General features: G+C 56.0%; 1 protein-coding gene across 7 annotated transcripts in view; it reads left to right on the top strand.

Moving 5' to 3' along the window:
• The first annotated feature begins 11049 nt into the window (after positions 1–11049).
• CROCC (ciliary rootlet coiled-coil, rootletin) overlaps positions 11050–22074 on the top strand; it is a 40890-nt gene continuing 29865 nt past the window's right edge. For 3 of the 7 annotated variants that reach the window (XM_035019677.1, XM_035019680.1, XM_035019676.1), the window contains exons 1-7: positions 11050–12031; positions 13249–13403; positions 18112–18297; positions 18395–18478; positions 18552–18613; positions 18706–18871; positions 19444–19550. In XM_035019677.1, the coding sequence (XP_034875568.1) occupies positions 11644–12031; positions 13249–13403; positions 18112–18297; positions 18395–18478; positions 18552–18613; positions 18706–18871; positions 19444–19550 (1148 nt within the window). In that variant the 5' untranslated portion in view covers positions 11050–11643. The remainder of the gene's footprint in view (positions 12032–13248; positions 13404–18111; positions 18298–18394; positions 18479–18551; positions 18614–18705; positions 18872–19443; positions 19551–22074) is intronic. The other 4 variants (XM_035019683.1, XM_035019678.1, XM_035019681.1 and 1 more) reach the window with 4 other exon arrangements.

Genomic DNA, 22074 nt, shown 5'->3' with positions numbered 1-22074 from the left:
GCAGAAGCCAAAAACTAAAGGCCCCAGCACTTCCCATGCTCGAGGGTTCTGTAAGAAAGCTGCAGTTTTTGTTAGTTAAGGAAACCGCTGCTCTGGCTAAGAAACCGTCTAAGAGGGGGACTTAGAAAATTAGAATGAAGGGCCCTCTGCCCTTGGAATAAGAGTAAGGAATTTGCATCAGAGCAGTCTCAGGAGTAGTAAACTTCACGTCTGTTGCCCATTACATCCCATCTTCCAAAGCGCTTGAAGGCTGGAAAAGGAAGCTTACCTTCAAGGAGCGCTTCCTTCAGTGGAAGTACCTCCCCTTGGACGTGGGCTCTTGGGTTCTGGAGATGGACCTGGGCTTTGGGTCTGGGCTCTCTCCTGGTTAGGCGGTGACCACAGGCTCTGTCCTTAAGTGTCACTCACAGGAGGCACAGAGGCACTAGCAGGTGCCCATATCCCGTAGTTTGGCCGTAGTTACCTTCATCTAGAACCAGATAACTTACCCGGAACCATTACTCAAAATGGTGGTGAGGCCGCTGGTGAAGCAGCTGTCAAGGATCTAACCCCCAAAACACCTTGACAGATCTGTGAGGGCTGGGAGTGAGGTAAGAAACAGTGTGGTGTTCTCCATCACCAACTGGAATCCTGGCTGGAAAAAAAAAAAAAACCTGCTGTGGGACTAGGGTCCCCAGGAAAATCCCCACTACGAAACCAGGCTGCTCTTCACTCAGACACCTGCCTGGAGCTTCCAAGTTGGTGGGGGGGACGGGGGGGGTGTGAGGCCTGGGCTGCGCACTACAGAGCAGGGGGATTTGAATACCCTGACAGACGAAGGTGGCTCCCACAATTGCCACCACCAGGTGTGCACGTCTCATGTAATCTCCTTCCAACAAAGGCCAGACCCGTGGCTTCTAAGCAACACAACAAGGCAAAGGTGACAAGATGTTTCCACGATCACGTTACAGAACATTACATCTGTCCTGCTGTCAGGACATCTGTCCAGAGACAGACCCTCTCTCCCTGCCTTTGGAGAAGCAAGCTGCCATGTGTGTGCTGCCCCAGTTGGAGAGTCAAAGAGGCAAGGAACTAGGGCAGCCTCAGGCTGACCGCCAACAGGGCACCAAAGCTCCTGGTCCAGCAGTCTGCAAGGAACGGAGCACTGCCCGCCCAAACCGCGGGAGACTGGAAGCCGGTCCTTCCCCAGCTGGCCGTTCAGATGAGCCCCAGCCCTGGCCAAGGCTTGACTGCAGCTGTGCAGAGGACCCGGCCAAGCTGGGCCCAGACTCCCGACCCAGAGAAACAGCCAGTAAATGTTTTAAGCTGCTAAATTTGTGGGGATCCTGTTATACAGCAATAGATGACTAAGACAAGAAGTGAGCAAAGCGTGTTGGAAGTGGGAGTCTCAGAGAAAAGCATCTGGACAGATTCAAGGCCTTTGTGGCCTTGGCAGCTGACTTCACATGCTCCTTTGGGCCTTGTTGACAGCTGTTGCTTGGTGACGCTTACTACGTGCTAGGCACTGTTCCATGCACTTGGCATAAAACTCGTTTCGCCATCACATCAGCCCTACAAGGAGGTACTCACCCGTTTTACAAACGATGAGACTGAAGCAGTGAGATTAGATAGTTTGCCCGAAGTCACGTGGCTGCTAAATGCTGGGTTAAGAGCTGGGTTAGAACCCCGGGCGTCTGGCTCCAGCATCCATGCTTTTTATCAGGTGGATCTGCGCAACCAGGGCTGCCTCTAGGGCTGGCTCAGAAGACCTGGTTAATCCGTGGAAGTTCCCATTCTCCTAGTAGATCAGGAAAGCCACAATATGACAGGTATCAAATGACAGGCCAAGGGTGGGGCTTTGCCTCCTGGGTGATCAGAAGCCACTGCCATGCATCACGGCACATAGTAGGCTCTCAGTAGCTGTTGATTTCTCTGAGCAGAGAGTGATGGGAGGATGCCATGCTCTGTGGGCAGAATGGACCAGAGTTGGGAGAAGGCCAGTTTTTCCTTACTGCAGCTTGAACATAGATGTTTTAATGTTTTCTTCCAGATTACAGATGTAACGCAGGTACGAAAACAAAACCACAAAGGATATTAGCAATCATCCCAAGCATTCCTTGGTTTGTAGGAACATGGGCCCACATCTGCCTCTGTCTTCATGTGGGTTTCTCCTTGTGTCTCTGTGTGTGTCCTCTCCCTTTCTTGTAAGGACACCCTGCACTGGATTTAGGGCCTTAGGTGTATCGGTGGACCTTAAACCCAGGACGATTTTATCTCAAAATTCTTAATTATATCTACAAAGGCCCTATATCCAAATAAGGTCACATTCACAGGTATTAGGGGTTGGGACTTGAACGTATCTTTTGGGGGGACACAATTCAACTCGCCACAGTCTACCCACTCCAAGGTCCGTCAGTAGGGGATGGGTTATATAAATTTAGATACATCCATATAGTGGTATACTAGATTTTTTGGGGAAAATGGAATGAAAAAGCTCTTTATAGGGGCGCTTGGGTGGCTCAGTTGGTTAAGCTTTTGCCTTCAGCTCAGGTCATGATCCCGGATCCCTGAGATCAAGCCCCGCCTGCTTCTCCCTCTCCCTGACTCTCCCCTCCACTTGTTTTCTCTCTCAAATAAATCTTTTTTTTTTTCTTAAACTCTTTATATAGAGGTAAGGAAGTATCGCTGAGCTATATGAAGGGCAGGCAGGAAGGTACAGAATAAGGTGTAGATAGAATATGCTATTTTGCATAAATGGGAAGGAAAGCTACTTTATGTGCATAAAATGTCTCTGGAAAGGTACACACGAAATAGCACCCCACAAGGTGCCTGCAGGTGAGAACTGGGTGCCTGGGAGACAAAGATGCTAGACACCAGGAGATACTTTTACTTGATAACTTTCTGTTTGAATCTGAACCATGTAAATGTACCACCTTTTCAAAGAAAGAAAGAAAATCTACATTTAAAAGGTCATCTGTCATATCAACACACAAACATATGGAGCAGGGTGAGCATTTTAGTGTCTTTTCATCTTACTATATATAAGCAGTAAATAAATTGGTGTTTTTTTTTTTTTTTTTACAAATATGGGCTTAGTGTTCTGAAACACTTCACTTAACAACTTACAACCATTTCTCCAGGCATTGAATGTTCTCTAACATTTGGAATGACTTCATGGTTTTTCATTAAACGAACCACCCAAGATTATATATGCTATTGCTGGACCTTTCAGTCTTCCCAATTTTTTTTGCTATTCAAGTTGGACCTTATAGAAAGACTTTGCAAGTCACCCTTAAGATATCCAATGAATCCAGTTAATCAGAACACGCCCCGTCCTCTAAGCCTCCTGGTTAATGTGGTTTTACAGATGGTGGGCAGAGTCCAACCCAGCCTAGCACCCAGATTTGGCAGGTATTTGGCCCTAGCAACCCTGGGGTGGGGATTCCAGTCACTTGTTTTCCAGTTACCTGAGCTACAGATTTAGAACCCTCTGCAGTGAGCAGGTGAGCCCCTGGTGCGACTCGCTTTGGGTGGCTGGTCTTGGGGTCGCTGGGCTGAGCACCATCTAGTTATGGGGCAGGGTGACCAGTGGGCAACAGTTCTGGGGACTCAGATGACCCACTGGTCAAGCTGAGCTGGGAACACAGCCTCGTCACAGAGAGGGGGGCCAGAGGCTTCCCGAGGAAGCCTGGGGTACATATGGGACGCCCCTGCAGCAGGGTCCTGTGGGCTCTGGGGTAAGAGGGTCAGGAGAGAGCCGCTGTGTTTGCTGTCCCTTCCAAAGTCTCGCATCAGGGAGCGTAGTATAGAGAGGAAAGAAGCGGGGGATTGAAAGCCAAAGAACTCCCTGCTGCGTATCCTTGGGTAAGTGACTGTACCTCTCCGAGTCTCGGTTTCCTCATCCATAAAATAGAAATAATCCTAGAACCTGCTTCACAGCCTAGATCCTGTTTCACAGTGTTCAGAGGGGATTGAGCATAGCATGAGAAAATGGAAGCCGCGGCAGCCCCCACAGTGTGGCACGCGGCCGGTGGAGGCCGCCTTCGAGGTCCAGGTGCTGGTAACCAAGGGACCCCTGGTGGAGGCAACAGGCAGGTCTGCTGGTGGGAGGGACAGGGATGGGGGCCTGAGCCCGGACCCTGCTGCTGGGAGGAGCACTCTGGAGTGAGGGCTCTGCAGGGACACGCAGAATCAGCAGTGGGCTGATGAGGCCATGAGCCTGTTAGGGCCTGGGTAGGGACCCAGCAAGTCTGGGGGCTCCAGAAAGGGTGACACAGACCTGGGCCATGCTGGGGGACCTGGGGGCCAGCTGTGCTTCCTGGAAGACATCAGTCAGCCCTCCCTTGTGCCCTTCTCCTCCCAACCTCACAGCTCCACCTCCCCATCCCCAAACCCCAGGGATTGACCCAAACCTTTCTTGACTCGAAGCCCTGGCCCAGGCCACAGCCTCGCCTGCACCATCCCAGGGTGTCCGGGCTTGAAGGCCACACCGGCAGCCTCGAGAGCCATTTCTCAGATGTAAGACCCAGGCTCTTCTTTGACAAATAGAAAACTCCCACTCACCCCCTCCTACCCACCTATGGCTGTTTTCCAAATAAAAAATCATAAAATTAGGGGCGCCTGGGTGGCTCAGTCGGTTAAGCTACTGCCTTCAGCTCAGGTCCTGATCTCAGGGTCCTGGGATCGAGCCCCCAGTGGGGCTCCCTGCTCAGTGCAGAGCCTGCTTCTCCCTCTGCCTCTGCCGCTCCCCCCGCTTGTGCTCTCTCTGTCAAATAAATAAATAAAATCTTAAAAAAAAATCATAAAATTAAACATGCTGTTTCAAACCAAGCACACCCCTCTCTCTGCCCGAGAGATTCAGAGCTGCCTCCCCCTTTGGAAATGGATGATTTGAGTCAATGCTTTGGAGAACAGAGGGAGATTGAGGCCCAGTGGGCGGATAGAAGCTAGCTTACTGTTGCAATAGAAATGACAGATCACGGTTTAGTTTCGAAAGCATGGTTTCCTCGGAGTGCCTGGCTGGCTCAGTCTGTGAAGCTTGAGACTCTTGATTCCGGGTTTGTGAGTTTGGGCCTCACTCTGGGTGCAGAGATGACAAAAACAACAACAAAAAGCACGGTTTCCTCTATGGTCTGATCCCTATCCCATTTGGGCAAGGCAATGAGTTTGAGAGAAAGAGTGGGTAGCAGATGGGGTTCCGCCATTTCACAGATGAGCAAACTGAGGCCAGAGCGCCTCAGGCTAGATTGCAGGGCAAGCAGGAAAACTTTCTCCTGCGGGTGGCAGTCATCGAAGCCTCAGTACTGTTATGGTGGGCTCCGAAGGCGCGGGCAGGAATGGCCCCTCAGTCTGGCTGCCGAGGGGCGGAGGCCAGAGCTTGAGTTTTAGACCTTCGAGGCCGGGCCAGGGAACACAGGCGAGACCACAGCGGGACTGTGCAGCTGAGCGTGGGCATTTCCCCTCATGCAAAAGGAGCGAATAATCCCTGTTTGCTGGGTTGTCCGGAGCAGCAAACGAGGCCGTGTTGGAAAAGCCCTCAACCCAGTACCCGCCACCAGTAAGCGCTCAACAGCTTGGGAGCGGCGGGCCCAGGGACGCGACGCTCCCTTCACCCCCGGCTACGCGGGAAGCGGGAGGGGCGGCGCTGGCCCCGCCCCCAAAGCAGCCCCGCCTCCGCCCCGCCCAGGACGCGCCTCCATCATCTGTCCCCGCCCCCCGTTCACGCCCCGCCCGCCCCGCCCGTGCGGCGGCGGCGGCGGCGGAGGCGGCGGCGGCGGCGCGCGAAGGTAGGAGGTGGCGGTCGCGCGCTCCGGCGGGCGGAGGCCGCGGGGCTGAGGCGGCGGCGCGCGCGGGCGGGAAGGCGGGCGCGCGCCAGGGGGCGGGCCGGAGCCGCCGTCCCCCGGCCCTGGGGAAACCCTGTGCCCTCGCCGCGTCCCCGCACCCCCGGCTCTGCGGGCGTCCTGCCTGCCCCCCGCTCCAGACCCTGCCCCGACTCTCGCGGGCTGCGGGCCGGGCGCGGCGGGGGCCTGGCGGGCCCGGCGGCCTGAGGCCCCGACGGGGGCCCCCGTGGCGGGTCCCCTCGTCCCGCCGGCTGGGCCGCCGCGGGAGGCCCTTCCCCACCGTCGCCACAAACAGCAGCTCCCGCGCTGCGGCTTCCTGTGGGCCCGACACCGTCCTTGCAGTCCTCGCGCGGGAAGGCATTTCGCCCTCGCTGCGACCCGATGGAGTGCAGAGTAGCCCCATTTTACCGATGGGGAAACTGAAGCCCAGAGTGGTCAATTGAGTGGCCAAAGATGGCACAGCCTGTGCAGGGATTTGGGCCCTCCTCGGGTTTCTCAACATGGGGCCTACGGTTGGCATTTTGAATGGTCTCCGTTGTGATTTTTACGCAAACCCGAGAGGACTGTGGTCTGGGCCGATGTCTGCTCCCATGGTGGCCAGTCTCCCCAGCTCCCCCTGGGACTGGGACTTGTCTGGGGGATTGGGACACTGTGGGGCAGGGTCCATCAGGGTACCTTCTGTCTGTTTTCATCTGAGATTTCCTCTTTTCCTTAGCTGGGCTCAGAGCAGGTGCTTCATAAATAAACAAGTCCTGTGTTAGGAGCAGACCGAGGCTAAGGCCAGGCTGGGCTCCTTAGTTAGGAGCAGGGTTCAGAAAAGACCTCAGGAGTCAGAACGCCTGGATCTTGAAGCTTTGCCTGACTTAGCTCCTCCTCTCCCCAGGCTTTCTCTCAAGCCCTGGAGATGAGGGCCAGCCCTTGGACACTAGGCAGCCTTCCCACTCAGGGGTCCGCTGTGGGGGACGCTGTCAGGTTTTTACCCTGAGCTCCTGGGATGTTCCCTGGGGGTCCTTCTGGGATCCCAGTCTGTGGGTGACATCATTTATGGCCAGGACTTGCCCAATGTGACGCCCACTAAAGCTCAGGGGAATTGTTTCTTTTTCTTTAATTTCTTTCATTTATTTCCTATATTATTCCTATATTATTACTTGTCTCTTAGCATTCATTCATTCAACAGCTGTTTATGGAGCGCTGGCTGTGGAGACAGCATTGAACAAGGCCAACTTGGTCCCTGTCCTTGGAGGAGAAAGAGAACATACATGTTACAGAAAACAGAGTATGACTATGGGCAGGGACCACTTTATATGTGCTGCTGAAGCGAGCACTGGGCAGGGACCACTTTAGTTGGGAGGTCAGGATTAGCTCCCTTAGAAGATGATATTTTTGAGTCAAGATCTGGTTGACAAGCAGGAATCAGCCATGCAAAAGCAGGAAGAGCATTGCAGGCAGAGAAAGTGGCAGGTGCAAAGGTCCTGAGGTGGGAGCGTGCCTGATGTGTTTTGATGAGCATCAAGGCCAGCATGGCTAGGGTGGCATGAGCAAGGGGAGGGAGGAAAGGGGATGATGAGGTGGGAGAAGTGGACTGGGGCCAGACTGGGCAAGCCTTGTATGCTGTGGCCAGACTTTGAATTTTGTTATTTTATTTTGAGTGTGATAGGAAGAGTGTGTGTGTGTGTGTGTGTGTGGTGGGGGGGAGCATTGAGCAGAAGAGGGATGTGATCTCCATTGCATGAGAATAGACTGGAACTGAGGGACAAGAGTGGAAGCAGGGAGACCTATGAAGAGCCATCTCAGCAGTGCAGGCAAAAGATGGCAGCAGCTTATATAATACACATCCGAGACCCACGGTGGTGCTTGGCACACAGTAAGCACTACATAGTGGTAGCCATTGCTGTTATTGCTCAAAACTTTGGAACCAGGCATGCCTGGGTCTCACATGTGGCTCTAGCTCTTCATGCTGGGTAATTTTGAGCAAGTTATTTAACTTCGCTGGGCCTTAGTGTTTTCATCTGTAAAGTGGGTAGAACACTATTGGCATCACAGAGCTATCAAGAAGGTTAAAACAGGGCGCCTGGGTGGCTCAGTCGGTTAAGCGACTGCCTTCGGCTCAGGTCATGATCCTGGAGTCCCGGGATCGAGTCCCGCATCGGGCTCCCTGCTCAGCGGGGAGTCTGCTTCTCCCTCTGACCCTCCCCCTTCTCATGTGCTCTCTCTCATTCTCTCTCTCTCAAATAAATAAATAAAATCTTAAAAAAAAAAAGAAGGTTAAAACAGACAAGGTACAGATGCAAAGTTATGGGCAGAGGGCTGGGCTCATGGTTGGTGCAGTGTTTTTGTTCTAATTTCTGGTCAGCAGTAGGAGAATAAAGGTGTAAGTGGGTAAGAACACGGGTGTTTTTGAAACGCATGAGTAATCTCCGAGGGACTTTTTGGCTGGTTCCTGCCGCTAGATCTGGCAAACTGCAGGCTTGGAGGGTGGGCAAAGGCCAAGCAGGCTGGGAGGGTGGGCCAGAGCCCAGCAGGAATGGGAGGGAGCAAGTGCAAAGAGTGTCTCCTCTGTATTTATTCGCCAAACAATGGCTGAGGTACACTACTGGGTACCAGGCACAAGGTTCTAGAATGGGTACTGGGAAGAGCCAATAATAGTAGTGGTAGTAATGATGACACTTAGTAAGAGCCAACACTTACACACTCCTTAATAGCATGTAATCATTTTTTTTTAAAGATGTTATTTATTTATTTGACAGAGAGAGACACAGAGAGAGAGGGAACACAAGCAGGGGAAGTGGGAGAGGGAGAAGCAGGCTTCCCGCAGAGCAGGGAGCCCGATGCGGGGCTCGATCCCAGGACCCTGGGACCATGACCCGAGCCGAAGGCAGACGCCCAACGACTGAGCCACCCAGGCGGCCCAAGGGAGTCCCATTTCTTAAGAAGAATTGGAAATATGTTTTGGGGGAACACGTAGCAGTCTCTGCCACACCACATCCAAGCACACAGCTAAGCAGAGATCACCTTATTGAATCCTCATGACAGAAACAGTCACCATTATCATCTCATTTTACAGATGAGGAAACTGAGGCTCAGAGAGGTGAAGTCACTGGCCCAGGTCACACAGCTGGTAGGGAGGCATAGTCAAGACTGGAGTTGGATGCTGAAGCTATAACGTACAGACTTTTTCTGTGAGGAATTCAATCACTGTTCTGAGATTTGACTGCAGATGTGGCACACACAGGGTTTAGATGTGATTCCTTGGGATCTAGAGAACCCAGTTGGACTCTAGGGGGAGAACTCGGGGCAGAGCCAAGGGTTCTGGCATCCTGCTCCCTTCCCCTGATCCATTAGGGCACTGGCTGGGGGAAGGCACAGAATAGTTCAGTTCACCAAGCACATCTGGGACCCCCTCGGTGCCAAGCTGGGCAAGCAGGGGTGGAGATCCTGGCCTAGTGGGTGTTTGTGACCTCCCCCCTGCTCTGGTTATGGGTGTGCAGCCTACAGAGGGGACTTCTGGAGGGTGTCTGGAGGTGGGAAAATGAGAGTCCCAGAGTTTTGTAGTGACAGCTCTCTGCCCCTGGCCGAGCTCACTTCTGCCTAAATTTGGCCTTGGTTGCCATGGCAACTTGGTGGCACTTACCTTTTTGGCCTGGTGCCCCGTTTCCTGGCTTTCCATTTGCAGAGCTGATTTCCTAGTTGAGGTGAGGGGTGCAGCCTGACTGATGTGCGTTTATGTAGCACGTGCTGCATTCCTGGGTCTGACCTAGACAGAGGAGTAGAGTCTTAGAGGGAAAATGCCTGGCCTCGCCTTGGAGCACTTACTGGGGGGCTGCCTGGCCCAAGTAGACTGAGCTCTGGGTTTACCACTTCCCTGGGGCATGTCGCTTTGAATGGGTGAGAACTCTAACCTCTCTAAGCCTTGGTTTTCTCATCTGGAAATGGGTTGTGGTGGGGATTTATTTTTTTTTTTTAAAGATTTTATTTATTTATTCATGAGAGAGAGAGAGAGAGAGAGAGAGGCAGAGGGAGAAGCAGGCTCCCAAGGAGCAGGGAGCCCGATGCGGGACTCGATCCCAGGACCCTGAGATCATGACCTGAGCCGAAGACAGACGCTTAACCATCTGAGCCACCCAGGTGCCCTGTGGTGGGGATTTAATGAGATAATGCAAGTATGCCTCCTCCGGGACATGGCACTTAGAGGAGCCACAGGAAGCAGGACTGATGCTAATGGGAACAGGAACAGCAGCTGCGGTCTGCTCATCGCTCACTCCGAGCCCGCTGGGGTTCAAACCCCCTTACACCTTTCAACCCACTGGATCCTCAGTGACTCTGTGTGGTAGGGCCTCTCAGTCACATTCTAGAGATGAGGAACTGAGGCTCAGAGAGGTACCTAGTCCAAGGTCAGACTGCTGAGGAGCGAGGAGCGCTGGGACAGGGAAGGAGATAAACAGTTCCATGCGCGCTGGGACTCCCATGTGACCGCAGGTGATGCGGCTCAGTCCAGAGTTTCAGGCCTAACTGCTCCAGGCCCGCCTCATTGCTGCAGGGCAAGGAACCATGAGAGGTGGTGGGTGGACCTCTGGCCCTGGGGTACAGGGACTGTCCATTTGGATTTTTCAACTGAGTGAAGTCGATATTTATCGAATGCTCACTATGAACCTGGCACTGAGTCACATGCTCTTTGTGCCCACGCGGTTTTTGGTTTAATCTCCCAGACAACTCCATGAGATGGGTGCCAGTTACTATCCGCATCTTACAAGGGGACAATGAGGTTCAGAGAGGCAAAGTTGCTTTCTCAGAAGCACACAGCCTGTGTGTGTGGTGGGGAGTGGGGGTGAGGGGATGACGGGATTCAGATGGCTTGGTGTGGGCGATTCCACAGCCTGCGATCTTGGCCCTGAACCTGTTGTGGGAAAGATGTCATCCCAGCACCCTGGGAATACAGGTTTAGCAAATCACGTGGCCGCCATCTGGGTCACCAAAGAAGGTCTAAGACTGGCCTTTCCCGCCTCCTGATACTGACCCCACCCCCTAGGCTTGGAGGGCTCTAGGACCCAGCAGCTGGGGAGGGTGGACAGTGTGTGTGTGGGGGGGGGGGGAGAGTTGTGGGGGGGGTCCTCAGCTCCAGGGCCCTCCTCCTCCCTCTCTCCATCCTTTCCCTTTCTCCCTACCTCCTCCCCTCCTTCGTCCCCTCCCCCTCTTCATCCCTCCTCTTCCCTCTTCCCTCCCCTCCTCTCCTTCCCCGACCCCTCCCCCTCCCTCAGCCCCTCCCTCCTCGGTGGTCACATGGGGGCACCACCGGATTTAAGCCTAATCTGCCCTGTGCTCAGCACAGCGGTCTGGCTGTGGGATGGGTGAGCTGAGCTGGTCTGTGGGGCCCTGGAGAAGGGCCTGGAGGGGGGTGCCCACAGCTTGCGCCCCATGAGTTTGGGGCTGGAGGGACCGTTGGAGGACCAGCCAGCACTGGAGACCGTTATCCAGGTGGGTCCTGAGGCCTGAGCCCACCCTGTCCAGGGCAGGGGAGCGTGGGTCTAGCAGGAGTGGATGAGTGGTAGGTGCATCTTGGGGTCATGGGGTGGGAGAGGTGGGTTTGGGGTGCACAGGGGCCCCAGCTTGCAGCTCCCAGCCAAACTGGGGGGTAGAGCGGGTGCTCAGGGCTCAACTGCTATGGCTCCCTTATCCCTGTGCTCCGTGGGGAAAAGGGGATCCCTCCTCCCAGATTTAAGGGTTGAGGTGACCTCTGCTAGCACAGTGGAATCCCCATCCATGTAGGGCTGGAGCTGGACTGGAGCCCCCGACACTGTGCTGCCTGGATGGGGTTTGTGAGTGGGCCATGCGGTTTGGTTCACTTCTCTGGTCCTTGGTGGGGCCTCCTTCCTGGGGCAGGGGGCACATAGAGAGCCTTCCCATGGGGCTGTTTGCCATTCTAACTCCCAGGCTTCCCTCCGTTTGGCATTTCCTGAGGGTCTCCTGGGCACCCACATCTTGGGCCGCAGGACTTTTTTCCTCTCCCACGCAGGGGAGCCCAGGGTCCCAGGTCCCCTTCAGAGCCTCTCTCCCCCCGCCCTTCCCCCAGACCCTGGAGAGCAGCGTCCTGAGAGCAGGCCAGGAGAAGGGCCTGAGTGTGCAGGACCCAGCCCAGGACCATCCCAGGACCGCTCGCCTGCCTGCCTGCATCAGAGAGATTGTTACCCGCAACCTCTCCCAGCCTGAGAGCCAAGGTGCTACTCTTCTTTCACCTTCTACAGACACTGCCTGTGCCTCACCCCTCCTCTTATCCCCCTTTCCCGCGGTCAATGGTAATAGTGACTCACCGTGAGGCAGGCACAACCCTGTGATGGAGAGACCCATTTTACAGATGAGGAAATGAAGGCTCAGAGGTATATTTGCTCAGAGTTGTTCCCCATATGGTGCTGCTAGACAGTGGGGATGAGCACCCCGTTTGGCAGCCCGCAGCAAAGACTTAGACCCAGACACCACATTCTCTCCCAGGGACAGTGTGAGCTGCCTGAACCAGAGATTACAGGGGGAGGGCAGCTCAGCTTAGCTCAGCACTTTGCAGAAGTCCGAGGGGTGGTACTGACCATTCCCTGCCCAGGCAGAGAGGCTGATGGGCCCCTGTTCCTCCTGGTGGGTGGCATGCACAGCCTCATATGCGGTTTGAGAGCCTGGGAAGGGTGTACACCGTCGTAGCTGGTGTATTTGTAGCTCTCCTTCGTGGTGTTTCTGGTGCTCTGGCCACAGTCCTTGTCCAAGCTCAACCTCCTTGGAAGGACCAGGGATGTTGGGGCCCCTAGGAGCCCCAGGCAGCGAGAGAATTAGAGAGCCCTCACCTCAGGCTGGAAGAGCCTAAAGGCCTGTGGTGTGTGTCCAGTTGTCCTGGGATGGGAGGGGAGCCCACAGGATGGGGGGACACTTCTACTTCTCCCTTTGGCCTTTTTTCCCCTCCTCCTCTTCCTCCTCCCTCTTCCTCTTCCTCCTCCTCCTCCCAACATGACCCATATTATCTTAAGCCCTGGCTTCAGAAGTTACATGTTAAGTGAGGCCTCCCTGCTCTCCTGGTCGGGTCTCGTTACCCGTTCCACTCATTTCCAGATCAGCAAAACTGAGGCCCAGAGACGAGTAACAGTTGGAGAACGAAGGAGCTAGAACTCAGGTCTAGTCCCTGCCTCCTAGACCGAGCCTCCTTCCCGCACGTTCTGGGCCTGCTGGGGCCACCCTTCCGCTCTGGTTGTGTCCACTCTGAGTCTAGCTCTAGGCCCATCTCTCTGCCCCCAGCCCCCCCCACCCCCCCGTTCTTCAGCTCTATGTGTGCTCTGTTGCTGCGTCCCCGCTCAGGGGCCCGGGCCCCCTTCCCGCCTCCAGTGATGGATGTCGTGGGAGCGTGCCCCCCTGCACCCCGCGGGAAGCCAACCTCGTGTCTGCTGTCCCTCTCCAGCCCCGCTGCCGGCCACAGAGATGGCATCCATGCTGTCACTGCAGGAGGAAAACCAGCTGCTGCAGCAGGAGCTGTCCCGCGTGGAGGACCTGTTGGCCCAGAGCCGTGCGGAGCGTGATGAGCTGGCCATCAAGTACAACGCGGTCAGCGAGAGGGTGGGTGCTGCCTCAGGGCCAGGGTGCTCCCCTGAGGCGAGGGCCGGGAGACAGCCGGGCCGGGCCCGGGCACTGGGCTGAAGGTGGGCCCGCAGTCAGGCTGGCCTGGGTGCCGACCGTGGCCCTGCCGGCGTGAGTGGCCTTGAGCAAAACACTGTGCCCTCCCAGTCTGTTTTCTGTCGCGGGCATGCTAATATGATGTGGGCTTGGGAGGAGTCAACGAGCTGACCGAATGAAGTGCCTCTCACCAGGGTATTTCACTCCTATCTGTCCCACGCCTGCTTGGGGTGGGGACAGAGAGTAAGACCCTTAGAGGCCCCTGCCACCCCTCGAGTGTCTGGCCATCTCTCTGTGCTCCCGTGTATGTGGGTCTTGGGGTCCGGCCAGCGGCGGCCGGACACTGAGGCAGGCAGGCTGGAGTAGGCACGGGCAGCCGCAGACCTGCAGCCACTCCGCACGGGGGTGAGGCCTCGCCAAGGAAGGAGGGAGAAGCCAGGCCAGCCTCCAAGTCCAGACAGGACTCACATTCCCCGAGCACCGTGCTGCAGGCTTGTGGGGACCCCAGGGCCTGGGCCAGGACTGCACTGTCTCCTTTGGGGCTCCAGGCTTGTGAGAGGGGACGCTAGGGAGTGGATGGTGGCTGGCAGTTGGTGGGAGAGTTGCCCGAGGGAGGGAGTGTCTAGATGGGAGATGTGTGGGTGGTAACTCATCCCAGTAACTACTGTTTATTGAGGCCTTCCTATGGGCCCGGCGCTTGCTCGGTGCATCACATTTGCTGCCCCAAGGTTGAGACCATTATGATGCTCATTTAACAGAGGGGATAGCAGGCTCCGAGAGGGACGGCACCGGGCTTGGGGTCACACAGCCGGTGGAGGCTCGTGAAGGCTCAGGCTCTCGACCCCCAGCCCAGGACTGTGCATTGCCGTTTTGTTTTCTGGGTGTGCTGGGAGTTCCAGGGGGGGGGGCAGTTGGAAAGCTGGAAGGACCTCGGACATGAGCCTCTGGATGTAACAAATGGGAGACTGAAGCCCAGAGCTGGAAGCTGGCCCAGAGCTTCCCGTGCGCTAGGCAGAGCCAGGTTAGCCGAGGATCCCTGGGCTGGGCCTGTCACGCAGGGGCTTGCCTACTCGGTGGGGAAGAGGGGCATGCATTTATGTGGGTGGTTGCAGGGTGTGCCATTGTCCTGCTATTGGCTCGCCTGGATAGGCCCCCGACTTGTTGAGACTTGCAGAGGAGCAGCGCCGGGGGGGGGGGGGCCTGGGGTGGCCCCTAGTGCTGGGGACAGTGCAGAGCTAGTTTTCCCAGGTTTGCAGGAGGTATGGAGAGTGGGCTGGCCCGAATCTCCTGTTCTTGGGGGTGACGGGGACTTGAGCCAGCCCTCCTCCAGTTTAGCCCCCTCTCATCTTTTGGCCACTGGCACAGTGCCAGGCCTCCGGGGGCTGTCTCTTAAATGCCAGCTTCTGACTGACAGTGAAGCTGGCGTGGCTCCCCCCCAGCTGGTGGGGGAAGAGAACGAGAGGTGGGAGGTGGCAGGTTTCTTTTCTGCTAAGACACAGCTGCTGAGGCTAGGGCTGCAGCAGGCCAAAGGCTGGTTGGGGCGGGGAGGGGGTTGCTGCATTAGTCTAGAAGATTCCCTCATGTGGCTGGGAAGGCCCCTGAATAGCATGTAGAGGGAGCCGGGTGTTTCACTTTTCTCAGTGTGAGGTGGTGTGAGTGAGGCCCCCCACCTACAGGCAGGTTTGGATGAGAGTGACCTCCAGGCCTGTCCTGGGGCGTGGGCTCCCGAACATCAGAGCCTGGAGATCACCTTATTACAGATGGGGAAGCAGGCCCAGAGCAGGGCTTGATAGGCCCCAAGGTCAGTGGTGGAGCTGGGTTAAGGCTGGGTTAAGGCCACAGGGCTCTGTGGCCCTGTGACACTCTGTCCCTGCTGCCCACTTGTTCCCATGGTGCAGGTGGCAGGGCCGGCCCGCGTGGCCATAACTGTTACATGTGGGCTGTTTGGAGACCCATCAGTGAGATTGTTCTGACCCTTGCAACCCCACGGCATCCCTGGGAAAAAGAAGTGGAGGAGCGGTCAGGATCTGTGTCCTGTTGACTGCATGTAGGGAAACTGAGGCGGGGGCTCCCCATGGCCACCTCCCAGGTCAGAAGGAGAACCCAGGCCCCCCATCTTCCTGTCCCTGAAGAGCAGGTGTTGGGCGAGGCAGCTGGGAATGGGAAGGAAAGGAAGGCAGGCCACGCCCCCTGGGCTCCACAGGCCAGACCCCCTGGGCTCCCCCAGTGTCCATGGCAACCTGGACCGAGTGAATGAATGGCGGGTAGTAGGGCAGCGGTTGCTAGGGGAGACAGTAAACTTCTTTCATCCTCAGCTTGGTGACCCGCCTCTTTGCCTTTTGAATTACAAGTTAAACTGAAGGGCTGTTTTGTGAGGGGAGAAGTTTGTGCAAAGGGGCAAGGTGTGGCCGGGAGAGGCCGGGCCTGGCTGTGAGCACTGCAGAAGCCTGTAGGGCACCCAACGACTGCCTGAACCCCCCTAAATCACAGCAGCAAATAGCACCTGCTTCACACAGATGTGCAAAGCACACAGGGCAGGGGCCCCGATCAGACCCCACCCGGACACACACAGATGTCACATGGAAACACAAGTCCCCCATAGTGATACACTCCGATTCATGGAGCAGACACAGCATAAGTGCCCCCCACAGCCAGATGCCACACAGTCCCCCCCCCCCATTCACAGCACATACTGCCCAGACGCACAGCCACACCACCGAGCTACCCCATCCTGCAGACTCGGGGACACACACAGCCAGACAGAGGTATGCTGCATGCCTGCACATTGCAGAGAGTGGCTGAGATGCATGCTGCAGACACACGTGGAGCCCAGACACTCTCCCCAGCCCTGCCCACTTACAGGTCTGCACGCAGACATAAGAACACATGAACGGGGCACCTGGGGGGCTCAGTCGTTAAGCCTCTGCCTTCGGCTCAGGTCATGATCCCGGGGTCCTGGGATCGAGCCCCACATCGGGCTCCCTGCTCCCTGCTCAGCGGGAAGCCTGCTTCTCCCTCTCCCCGCTTGTGCTCTCTCTCACTATCTCTGTATTGCTCTCTCAAATAAATAAATAAAATCTTTAAAAAACAAAGCAAACACATGAACACATGGGCACTCACAGAGGTCCCTGTGAAGGCCTAGACACAAAGACACACAGGGTCCCACATGGAGACAAATGACAAAACACAGCCCAGCCACAGCCAGTGAGGCGAGCCCACGTCGCCGCACAGCACCCGGGATCTCAGTGCTGCCCGCTTGGTTGGAGACACTGTCCTGCCACCTGACTTAGGTAGACTCCGTGTAGACACTGATCATGAGCCTGCAGCCTCCCTTCCAGGCAGAAGCCCTCAAGCATTCCCCACTGGCCCCTCTTTACGGGTGGCACCCCAGTGGCCACTGCCGCCCCGCTCTGGCACTGACCCCAGCGCATGGGGTGAGGTGGGTAGAGAGCAGGTTGTTAGCATGGTCGGTGGCTCGTCGGAGGGCTCGCGGGCATCCTGGGTGAATGGAGGCCTAGAGGGCTGGCCTGGCCCTGTCCCGTTATTTAGCCAGGGTGAGAGCAGTGGCCCTTGCTGTTGGCTTCCCTGGGACCTGGTGTTGGGGGGCATGTGAATGGTGTGCATGGGCTAGCAGGCCAGGCACTGGGGAGGTGGATGGTGAGTGTGGGCCTGGGGTGGGATCAGCCAGGCTGGGCTGTCTTCCCCTTGGTTCTCCCTGGGCACTGTCACTCCTCTGTCAGTCCTGCTCATCCTCAGCTGCCTGCTCCCTCCTCCTTTCCCCAACAGCTCAAGGAGACTGAAGGGCCCCCTGGGACCAGCAGGTGCCTGAGGGGTTAGGAGACTCAGCCAGAGCAACAGATGATGACAACCAGGCATGCAGGCGTCCAGCCTGTGCTCACAGGGTCTGATAATGAAGGGGCTGCCAGGCTCCTGGGGGTGGAGCAGGGCGCTGACAGCAGTTTTCCGTATAAGCGAGCCCTCCGTTCGAGTGTGTGCCTCTTACAGAGCGCTGTGGGTGTGGGGGTTGGGGGCGGGGCGTTCCTCTGTGTCACCCCGGGAATGTTCGAGACTGCCACTGTGCCTTATGTGTGTGCGTGTCTCCAAGCTCAGATATGCATGCGGATATTTTTGCCTCTGTTTGAATGTATTCATATGTGCTCATGCGATTAATTCATGATTCAACAAACATGCCACTGCCACTCTCCTGGGTCTAAGACACAATGGAGAACAAAAATCTAGGTTTTCCTGAGCTCACCTCAGGTGGGGATGGGGAGACATAGGCATGTTGCTAATAATCAACCACAGCTGGGTTAGGCGTTTGGCGGAGAGGCTCCTGGTGCCCGCACGCAAGTGCACGGAGGGCCTGTAAGGTTCCCCTCCCCCCCAACCCCGTGCAGCTTTGTGTTTTGCATGCACATGTTTGTGGCCCACCTGCATGTGTCCACCCGTGCTTTGTCTGTGTGTCCATGCATGCTCAGCCTGTGTCCATGCACAGCCTCATTACCCTGTGCATGCGTGCTTTACACCCTGGGCTTGCCCATGTATGCCTGCAAGGCATTGTGGGTCCGGGCCCAGCCTGGCATCCTCTGTAGAGTTCTGTGCCTGCCTTCCCGGGAGGCCCGGGCCTCTCACCCAGGGACCTTCCCTGCAGCTGGAGCAGGCTGTGCGGCTGGAGTCTGGGGAGCTGGAAACGCCCGAGCCCAGGGGGCTGGTACGGCAGAGCGTGGAGCTGCGGAGGCAGCTGCAGGAGGAGCAGGCCTCCTACCGGCGCAAGCTGCAGGCCTACCAGGAAGGCCAGCAGCGGCAGGCCCAGCTGGTGCAGCGGCTGCAGGCCAAGGTCAGGGCCACCCACTCCTGCTCCCGTCCCCCCATGTGCTCGCTGTGCCCTGCCCCCCTCCCCTGGGGCTAATCTTCCACTCCGCACCCATCCGCAGACCCTCCAGTACAAGAAGAAGTGCTCGGAGCTGGAGCAGCAGCTGGTAGAGAGATCCACAGAGCTGGAGCAGCAGCGGCTGAGGGTGGGTGCCGTGGTGGGGCAAGGCAGGCCCTTCCCTCTGCTTGCCCAGGCTGATGCCCCCTTCTCCCCGCCAGGACACCAAGCGCAGCGGCGACCTGGAGAGCGCCCTCGTCCGCCTGGAGGAGGAGCAGCAGAGGTGGGGCGCGGCCGGGAGGGCACAGGGCTGGCAGCGCTGGCAGGGCTGTCCTCTCCTGCCATGTGCCCACCGGTCCCTTCTGCACCCCCCAGGAGTGCCAGCCTGGCCCAGGTGAACGCCATGCTCCGAGAGCAGCTGGACCAGGCGAACTCGGCCAACCAGGCTCTGAGTGAGGACGTGCGCAAGGTGACTATCGACTGGACATGCTGCCGTAAGGAGCTGGAGCAGCGGGAGGCGGCGTGGAGGCGTGAGGAGGAGGTGGGCATGGGGGTGCTGGGAGGCCAGTGGGGCCTCAGGGGCCCAGCCTGACCCGAGGGGTAGGACCAGGGGTGGGGGGGTCAGGAGAGGGAGGCTGTGCTGGCCGGTGAGCCCTTTAGGAGAGGATAATCGCTGGCCTCGCTTAGCCCATACCGCATGCCTGGCGTGCGTTTTCTCCTCTGCTCCGCATCATAACTGTGTGGTAGGTGCTGTCACGCTCATTTTAAAGAGAAGTTAAGTAACTTGCCTGCGGTGGTGCAGTGATGCCGCAGGCAGCTAGGATGCAAACCTGGGTCTCCAGCACTTTCTGACCTTTGCACTGCCTCCTGCAGCCGCAGCGGGCCGAGGCATTGCAACCCAGTTCCCTGTGCGGGAAGGAGGCTCGAGAGCCTGAGCGGGACAGCTCCCGCCCTTCCCCTGGGCGCTGGCCGGGCGCTGGCCCGGAGGAAGACCCACTCGCTGGGCCGCCGGGCCTCCCGGGACCCTCCCGTCGGCGTTGGGGGAGGAGGCGGGGCTGGGAGGGGGCGGGGCGGGGGCGGGGCCGGCCCTCACTCAGCCCGCCTTCCCTCCAGTCCTTCAACACCTACTTCAGCAACGAGCACAGCCGCCTGCTCCTCCTCTGGAGGCAGGTTGTGGGGGTCCGTCGGCTGGTCAGCGAGGTGAAGATGTCCACCCAGAGGTGAGTGAGGCCCGGCTGGCGGAGGGACGGCCTGGGGAGACGCCGCAGCAGCTGGGAGATAGCCCCGCTTTTTAAGTTGAATTCAACTCAACTCAGTTGTAACTTCAGTACAACCCAACACACCTACTGTGTGCCAGGCTCTGTGGAGATGCAGAAACAACTAGTAATAATGAACTCCTACCACCATCATGGCAGTCAGCATTTACTAGGTGTTTACTCTGAGCTAGGCTCTTTGGCCATTTTATTTCTTCTGATATCTACAGTGTCCCTGTGAGGTAGGAACTATAATAATCCCCCTTTTACAGATGAGGGCACTGAGGCTCAGAGAGGCAGAGTGACCTTCCCAAGGTCACACAGCAGTAACTAAGTGGCCGAGTCAGGATTTATAGCTCCTGCTTTTAATCCACTAGAATATTCAGCTTCTTCTACAGGACCTCACAAGCTCTAGGGATGAAAAGATATGGACTCCCAAAATTCTAGACTGAGGAAGTGAGTGGTGAGTGACGTGGAAACAGAACAGAGAATATCCCAGATTCTCAGAAGGATGGGAGGGTTGGGGAGGTCAGAGAAACACTTCATAGAGGAGGTGGAATGTGCACACTGACCTCAAGGGCTGGGTAAGATTTTAACCAGCAGAGCCAGGGGTGCTCCAGGCAGAGTGAAAAGTGGGAGCAAAGGCTTGGAGGTAGGAGGACATGGTAGTCAGTGGGGCTGAAGCAAAAGGCAGGGGAAGGGCAGTCAGGCTGGGAGAGCCTCAAAGGCCCACATCATCAGGGGAACGTGGTCCTGCTTGATCTTTGAGCAGATGAGGCTGTGGGGAGAGCTGAAGCAGGCAGATCAATTCCTTTCTTCTTCTGCATTAAAACTTTGTTTAAAAAAAAAAAGTCATTGGATATTCAGTATCCAGATTTCCAGTTGACTGATCAGTGTCACAGATGGGTCCCTTCTTGTCTTTATAATTTATTTGAATTAGGACCCATAGATGCTCACCAAATGTAATTGGCTGACTTGTGTTTTAAGTCTTTTCATTTATTTGTTTAGGAAACTGGGACAGTTGGGGGCGCCTGGGTGGCTCAGTCAGTTAGGCGTCTGCCTTTGGCTCAGGTCATGATCCTGCCGTCCTGGGATCCAGCCCCATGTTGTCCTCCCTGCTCGGCGGGGAGTCTGCTTCTCCCTCTTTCTGCTCTTGTGCTTGCTTGCTCGCTCTCTCTCACCCTCTCAAATAAATAAATAAATAAATAATTTTAAAAAAGGAAACTGAGACTGTTGTCCTAAGAGATTCCCACAGTCTGGACTCTGAGGTGGTGTTTAACACCTTTGTCCCCTGTATTTCCTGTAAATTGGATGTTAGATTTAATTTTTTTTTAAAGATTTTATTTATTTATTTGAGAGAGAGAGAGATAACGAGAGAGAGCACGAGCAGGGAGGAGGAGCAGAGGGAGAGGGAGAAGCAGGCTCCCTGCTGAGCAGGGAGCCCAGTGCAGGGCTTGATCCCAGGACCCGAAGATCATGACCTGAGCCGAAGGCAGATGCTTAACCAACTGAGCCACCCAGGCGCCCCCGGATTTAATTCTTGATCAGATTCAGGTTTGGGCTTCAGGTACTCCTTTACTTATTTTCATTTTAAGATTAATTTTTTTAAAGCTTCATTGAGGTATGGGGCCCCTGGGTGGCTCAGTTAAGCGTCCAGCTCTTGGTTTTGGCTCAGGTCATGATCTCAGGGTTGTGAGATCAAACCCCGTGTTGGGCTCCATGCTTGGTGTGGAGTCTGCTTGGGATTCTCTCTGCCCCTCCCCCAACTCTCTCCCTCTCTCAAATAAATCAATAAATCTTTAAAAAAATTAAAAATTTAACGTTTTACTTTGAATAACTCACATATTCACACGGTTCAAATTTCAAAAGGGTGTAGAGTGATAAGTCTCCCCCCTCCCCATTTCTGGCCCAGACGCTTCCCTCCCCTCTTGAGGCAAGTGGTATAACCAGTTTCCTACATGACCTTCCAGGCTTATTTTATACAAGCAAATACAGCAGATGACACACACACACACACACACACTCTCTCTGTGTCTCTTTCTTTCTCTCCCTCCCCCATCCCCTTTGCTCCATACTCTTGGTGGAATTTCGTCTTTGTGTTCTTCTTGAAGATGCTGTCTTCACCTAATAGTTAGAACTGGGAGGTAGCTCCATATCAAACTCTGAACAGCTTCCCCATTTTTCTTGGCTATAGAGTATTCCATTGAATGGATATACCACATTTATGTAATAGTAGCCCTCTTTTGGGGCGCCTGGGTGGCTCAGTTGGTTAAGCATCTGCCTTCAGCTCAGGTCATGATCCCGGGGTCCTGGGATGGAGCCCCGCATTGGGCTTCCTGCTCAGTGGGGAGCCTGCATCTCCCTCTCCCTTTGCCCCTCCCCCTGCTTGTGCTCTTGTGGTTACACGCACTTACCCTCATGCCACCCGTGTCGGGGAGGGCCTGTTTCCCCATGGTCTCACCTACAGTGTGTGTTATGTGACTTTTCTCTT

The sequence above is a fragment of the Mirounga leonina genome, unplaced genomic scaffold (assembly GCF_011800145.1).
Source record: "Mirounga leonina isolate KUSES-001 unplaced genomic scaffold, KU_Mleo_1.0 Mir_173, whole genome shotgun sequence".
In the NCBI taxonomy this organism is placed as follows: Eukaryota; Metazoa; Chordata; class Mammalia; order Carnivora; family Phocidae; genus Mirounga; species Mirounga leonina.
The sequence above is the reverse complement of the archived record's forward strand: the minus strand, read 5'-3'. Positions and strand labels throughout refer to the sequence as shown.